The sequence below is a fragment of the Chrysochloris asiatica genome, unplaced genomic scaffold (genome assembly GCF_000296735.1).
Source record: "Chrysochloris asiatica unplaced genomic scaffold, ChrAsi1.0 scaffold00032, whole genome shotgun sequence".
Classification (NCBI taxonomy): Eukaryota; Metazoa; Chordata; class Mammalia; order Afrosoricida; family Chrysochloridae; genus Chrysochloris; species Chrysochloris asiatica.
Window position 1 is genome coordinate 6,363,252 of NW_006408550.1, and position 7,240 is coordinate 6,370,491.

The 7,240-nt window shown below is 41.6% G+C and overlaps 1 protein-coding gene across 1 annotated transcript in view; it reads right to left on the reverse strand.

Moving 5' to 3' along the window:
* Nucleotides 1–7,240, reverse strand: part of DOCK4 (dedicator of cytokinesis 4) — a 360,754-nt gene that overhangs the window by 319,870 nt on the left and 33,644 nt on the right. The window contains exon 5 of the mRNA XM_006859354.1: nucleotides 5,429–5,577. Coding sequence (XP_006859416.1) covers nucleotides 5,429–5,577 — 149 coding nt within the window. The remainder of the gene's footprint in view (nucleotides 1–5,428; nucleotides 5,578–7,240) is intronic.

The following is a 7,240-nucleotide window of genomic DNA, read 5'->3' on the forward strand; positions in this document are numbered from 1 at the left end:
TTCATCCTATCGTATATTGTTTCATTGCCATGGTTACAATCCCCTCCATGCATCATCAACCAACCAAAGGGTATATACCCTGCAAGCCTGCCCCCCGGTCATCAGTACACAGCCCCTCTCCCTCTCTGGGTCTAGAGTTCGCAGCCACTCCATCTCTCTACATCAGTTTCTGCCTGCATCTGTGGCGTCACTGTTTCTCTGGGTAGGGTCCCTCACTCCGCTCTTCTACCTTAATGGTTCCAGGGACCTCCGCTCCTGGACTGTAGTCAACCACTCCCCTCCTTTTGCTACAGAATATCTACCTTTACATTTCCAACCTTCACAATCAGTCCTGATAACAATTATTCACTATTGTGCCACATGAGTGCTATCCCCATCACCTTTGATCAGTCCCGCCCAGATAGACTGGATACTACCTAGTGGAATTTCTACCTTCCTCCATGCCCTCTTGATCAAGGAACCCTCTTGAAAGCTTGTAAGCCAGTCACTTCTTGCTTTTGTACACCGTACCCCCATTTTGGGTAGCTAATGTCCAAGTTGCCCATCCCTATCTACCCTGTGTATTTAGGGGGTGGGAATGATCCTTACTGTAAAGATTTGTTCTCTCTTTTGAGCTACTGCTTCCATAGGTATAGGTCAAGTTCATCAAATTGTATCAGATTACTCATTTTATCCTCTTCTTTCTTCTTCTAGTTGAGCTCTGATCATCCCACCACTGAAGCCAGGTCAAGTGGGTATTATCTGTAAGTGTGGGTGTTCTTATGCATATGCCTTCTCTTCTTATCAGCTGGACGCTTCACTCTCTAGTCTTCTGTGGCTATGTCACTTACTCTGGGCCCAGGAGTCCCCAGGTGTTGCCAAACTGCTGGCCAACCAGGTTTCTACCTGGGTTCACAGGAGTCTATCAAACGTAGTTGGACTTAGCTCACAGCTTCATTGCTGCTTTTCCCTCACTTCCCCTTATCGGTGACCAACGTGGTCAACAGTCAGAGTACGTGTCTGCTCATGTATTCCCACTGAGTCTCAATCTTGGAAGGGAGTTTGTCCTTAGGGGACCAGGCCGCTTGCCTTGATGTTTCCTGGGTAAGAAACTTGCTTGATGTTGTAATTGTCAGTCGGACTGCTGTTATTGTTTTGTGTTTTTCCTGAGGATCTTTCTTTCAAGAAGTATCTTCTGTTCTTCTAGCCACTCCAGGCTGGTCTGCTTGCCGTTTCCAGTGGAAATTTCCCACCATAGAAGATTCTGGATGGGGCTCAGGATTCCCCCTATGGTCTTTAGTGCAAAGGCTCCACAGGAAGCTTCCTTCACAGGGCACGTTGCAGCCCCATTTTAGGTATTCCTATCAGTTATAGGCAGAAGACAGACTTACAAGCTTTCTATGGTGATATTTCTGGCTATTCCTTTTTCTCCCCTTCAAGTGTCTATTTTATAATGATACGCCAGGGAAACCAAGATTCAAAAGACAGCCAAGTATCTTAACATAATCCACCCCCTTTGCCATTCCAACCATGTCTCAATCCCTGTATCCCAGAGCCCTGTTGTTCCAAAGTTGTGTATACATCACTATTTACCTCTGTCCCACTGAGCCCATGCAAACCTGCCTAATTGTTTTCCCATTCACCTTGTTCTTCCATTCCCTTCCCCCTTCTTGTGTATTGCCCCCTTCTCTGGCACCCAAACTATGTTGTGTCTATTCCCTACCCTGTGCTCCACCTTACCCTCCCTCCCCTCAGCCCACCACCCATATCCAAGTAACCAGCAAAAAACCCCGCCCCCTTTAGTATGGGTTCTTTTTCTTAGTCTTTTACAATACTGGTCCTATGCAGTATTTCTCCTTTTGTGACTGACTAATTTCACTCAAAGGAGCTCTGGTAGTGTAGTGGTTACAAATTGGGCTGCTAATCTTACGGTCAGCAGTTCAAAACTACCAGCTGTTCTGGGGGCAAAAGATGAGGATCTCTGCTCCTATAAAGATTTATAGCCTCAGAAACCCTGCAGACAGGGCTGCTATGAGTCAAAACTGACTCCATGGCACATAACAAGTTCACTCAATATAATGTCCTCAAAGATCATCCATGTTATGTGATAGCTTACAGCTTCCTTGTTGTTCTTCATGGTAGCATAATATTCCATTGTGTGTATGTACCACAGCTTGTTTATCCATTCTTCCACTGATGGGCACTTAGGCTGTTTCCTTCTGTTTGCTATTGTAAATAGTGCTGCTATGAAAATTGGTGTGCATATATCTATTTGTGTTATGGCTTGTATTTCTTGTGGGTAAATACCAGTAGAGGAAATTGCTGGATCATAAGGTATTTTTCTATTTCCAACCTTCTGAGGAAGCGCCATATTGCTTTCCAGCGTTGTTGGACCATTTTGCAATCCCACCAGTAATGCAGGAGTGTCCCAGTCTCTCCCATCCTCACCAGGATTTATTGTCCTCTACTTTTTTGATCTTAGCTGTTACTGCTGGTGTGAGATGATATCTCATTGTTGTTTTGATTTGTATCTGTCTAATGGCTAGTGATTATGAGCATTTCTTCTTATCTTTGTTGGCTGCCCAGATTTCCTCCTTGGTGAAGTGTCTGTTCATGTCCTGTGCCCATTTTTTAATTGGGTTGTCTTTTTCTTGTAGAGGGGTTGTAGTTTCATATATATTTTAGAAATAAGTCCCTTGTCTTTTGTGTCATTGCAAAAGATTCTTTCCCATTCTGTGGGTTCCCTTTTTACTCTTCTGGTGAAGTCTTTTGATGCACATACTTTTTTTAATTTTTAGTATGTCCCACTCATCTATTTTGTCTTCTCTTGTTTGTGTAGTTTTCAAAATGTTTGGTAGCCTGTGTATTCCCTGAATTAGTGCCCTCACATCTGTCTCTATTGTTTAATTGATGGCCTTCAAAAATTTGGGATTCAGATTTAAGTCTTTAATCCACGCTGAGTTGTTTTTTGTATAAGGTGTGAGGTGAAGGTCTTGTTTCAATCTTTTGCATATCGCTTTCCAGTTCTGCCAGAATCATCTGTTGAAGAAACTATCACCTCCCCATGTGATATATTTAGGTTCTTTGCCAAAAATCAGTTGGCTGTATGTGGATACGTTAATTTCTGGATTCTCGATTCTGTTCCATTGATCAATGTATCTTTCATTATACCAGTACCAGGCTGTTTTGACCACTGTAGCCGTGCAATAAATTTAGAAGTTGGGGAGTGACAGGTTTCCAACCTTATTCTTCTTCTTAAGCAGTACTTTGCTTATCCTGGGTCTCTTTCCTTTCCATATAAAGTTTGTAATAGTTTTTTTTTTTGTTTTTTGTTTTTTCTCTTTGAAGAATGTCGTTGGAATCTGGATTGGGATTGCATTATATGTGTATATTACTTTGGGCAGTATTGACATTTTCACAATGTCAATCCAGGAGCATGATACATTCTTTCATATTTGTAAGTCTCTTTTCATTTCTTGTAGTAGTGTTTTATAGTTTTCTTTGTATAGGTCCTTTGTTTCTCTGGTGACAATTATTCCTAGATATTTCATTCTTTGGGTGGCTATTGTAAATGGTACTGCTTTCCTAATGTCCTTTTCAGCACAGTTGTCTTTGGTATAGAGGAATCCAACTGATTTTTGTGTGTTGCTGTATCTTCCAATGAGGTCTAGTAACTTTTTTACTGAGTCTTTGAGGTTTTCTATGTATAGGATCATATCATCTGCAAATAGAGTTTTACTTCCTCTTTGCCAATTTGGATGCCTTTAATTTCCTTGTCTTGCTGTATAGCTCTTGCAAAGACTTCCAGCACAATATTGAATAGGAGTGGTGACAAAAGGCATCCTCTTTGGTTCCTGTTCACAAAAGGAAGGCTTTCAGTTCCTCTCCATTGAGAGTAAGGTAAGCTGTTGATTTTGTATATATGCTCTTAATTATGTTGAGGAATTTCCCTTCACTTCCTACTTTGTTGAGTGTTTTTATCATGAATGGATGTTGGATTTTGTCAAATGCCTTTTCCTGAACAGGTACATTCTTGTGATGGAAAACAATTCTTTGGTGCATCTTTCCTGGTCTTTTTCTCACCACGTAGTTTTCAATTTTCTTAAAATGTCTTCATAATAATTCCCCTTGATTGCCCTGTATCTTTTGAGGGAATTTATCAAGATTACCCCTTTGGGGTTTTCAAAGGCAGTTGCCATAACTGTGTAAACTGATCTCTGCCTTGAATTTAACTGACCCAGCAGATTCCCTTGCAAGCAAATATTTTGACTGGACTTTTTTTTCTATACACTTTATGTTTCATATCATTGACTGCAATTCCCAAAATGTAACATCACTTAACCACTTCCTCCCTATGTTTTCCTGTCTCTGTTCCTCTTCCTTTCTTACCCCTTCTGAATTCTGTCCTCATAAATGCTGCCCTTTTGATCTCAAGTGCTGATTATTCTAATGTGTGTTTGCCTCCCTTGTGACGTTGCTCTCCTTATAACCTGTGTATTGTTTGGCTGAAAATTGAGCAATGGGAGTAAGTTCATTTCGAGGCCTGAAGGGTGACTAAGGGCCACAGTCTTGGGGATCCCACCAGTCTCTATGTGACCAGAAAACAGTGCTCTCTTCTAAGATTTTGAGTTTTCTTCCACATTTTTCTCCTATTCTATGCAGGACTTTCTAATGTGAACCTTTTAATGTGATCCTTTTCAGAGAAGTTGGTGATGGCAACCAGATACCATCTAATCTTCTTTTCTCAGGGTTGTGGAGACTGATGTTCACATGGTCCATGAGTTCATTGGGCTAATTGAGTCAATGCAGAAGAATAGCCTTTTACTGAGTTGTGCAAATGGCTCCCAAAAGTGACATGTGCACATGGATTAATCAGGGTAATCATCAGAGCCCCTCATGGACACCTGCTGTAAAACTTTAAACAGAAACCCTTAACATCTGTGCTTCCCTCCACATTACACTGGTGATGTATTGCCATGAGACAGAAGAATTACATGTTAAAGCAAATGCACATTTCACACCTAAAAGCTTGCTTAAAAATAAAGCCCAATGATGCATGGAGGGGATTGTAACCATGGCAATGAAACTATATACAATAGGATGAATGTAAAACTAATGTTCTCCCATGTTAACTATCACATAATTCACAATAAAATATTTAATAATAAATATAATAATAATAAAGCCCACTTTAAGTTGAAGCCACATCAGCTGGCCCACAATGAACACTTCATTTTCACCCTGTAAATACACAATGCACTGGCCTCCAAATCATGTGACAATACCCACGCCAGCTCCATCAATGCCAGTTTATACTAAGTCTCCAAACTAGGAAAACTGGAAAAGCCCATGTAGTTTCTTCTGGAGATGTTGCTAGCACTGGGTAAAGACTGTGACACTTTGATTGTGTCCACCCACTAGGGCCGGCCACTGGTACAAGGGTACTCACTCATTGCCCCAGTCGAGGCGGGCGGTAATATGGCGCTTCACGTCCTTCATGCGGTCGTGGGTCAGGTGGCCCACCAGCACCTGTCGCCGCAGATCCAGAATTTCATTCATAATGTGCCACAGCCGGTGGAAGAGGTCACCTTCATTTCTCTAGAAAATATGGAAACAGGGAGATGTGGTGGGCAATCCCCATTCTGAGTGGCAGGAAAAACAAAGAGGAAGGAAAGGAGGCAAGTCTTGATGATCACCCTTGTGCTTTCCACTCCCAGCCTGTGCACAGTTTCCATTCATAGACTTACTCTATTGGTCCATCACTTCTCACTTTTTCCTCATGCAAGTCTTACAAGGGCACTGCAACAAAATCCTTTTGTAATTACCTGCTCAATGTCTGTATTGTACACGTGGCTGGCAGCTCCCAATAACCATGGCCATGTAGCCCCAGAGAATGAATGGATGAATGGTTTGAATTATAGGTGTTTGTTTTTATGGACTTCAAGGGGAGAGATTCTGTTTAGATCATATAAAGAAAAAGTAGGAAAGATCAAGAAACACTTGAGGAAGTCAATGGTCAGAAGGAAAAGACTCATTTGAGCAAAAGCAGTTACCTAAGGAGGAAAGGTAAGAGCCAGCATCCTTGTCAACTGACTGCCACTATGAGGAAGTCATGCGCCTGCTCTTAGGACAGGTGTTCTGCAGTTAGTTGTCTAGTGGGATAGTCTTTATTTTCTCATGCTGTCACCTCTAGTGTTTATGTTTAATAGACCACTGAGATGAGAAGGAAGCAGGAGCCTGAATACAAATGAGAAACAGCTGCTCAATCTCCTCATCAAGGAAACAAAACCAGTGGTGGCAGGGCACTGACGTACCACAGGCCTGGCCAACACACGTGTCTGAGAAGTGCACAGAAACAGCTCTCATCTGGTGTGACACTGAGTCATAATATTAGGATTCTTTAAAAACTGGATAGGTATGAAGACTATATAAGAATGTGAAAATTGCCATTGATTTAGTGTGAAATGAAGAGTAGAGCAGAACATTAAATACTTGATTAAAACAATCCTGCAACATAGAAGAAATGTAACAAAAGGTCTTTGTGAATATTTGTGCTTTCAAAAATGGGTAAGTTTACTTGCCTTACATGAATAGATATAACACAGGTTCTGACAGTAGTAGATTCAAGTTTAGATTCTGGCTTTACTACTTACCATGAGTCCCTGAATCAATAAACAATGGAACCACCATGAAAACATGGGAGAATAAAATTACCTGTCAAAACCCTAAAGAACACATCCAAAAAACAACAACAACAAACAGAGGGAATGGAAGCAAATGCTGTTGAATAATGACGCACAGAGGGGATTGTAGACATTGCAATGAAACGAAATACGATAGGATAAATGCAAAGCTGATGTTCTCCCATGTAAATTATCACTCAGTTCACAATAAAAACTTAAAAAAGAAACCCTAAAGAAGACCCTTCAAGACAAACTCTCCTCCTAAGACTGAAACTCAAAGGGAACATATGAGCAGGCATGTAAACTTGCTGGAGGACCACATTGGTCTACTGGTTAATGGAAGAGGGAGAAAGGCAGCAATGAAGAAATGGGCTGAGTTCAATCACATTCCATAGACTCCAGGTGACCTGGAACTGAGATAGAGAAGAGGAAGGGCTGTTTGGTCCAAAGTGTGGTGAGACCAGAGGACACCTGAGCCCATGGACAAGGACATAGCCACAGAGGGCTAGAGCTGAGAGTAAAGCATCCAGGTAATATGAAGTGAGGGGAGACACACAAGAACACCCATACTTGCAGAT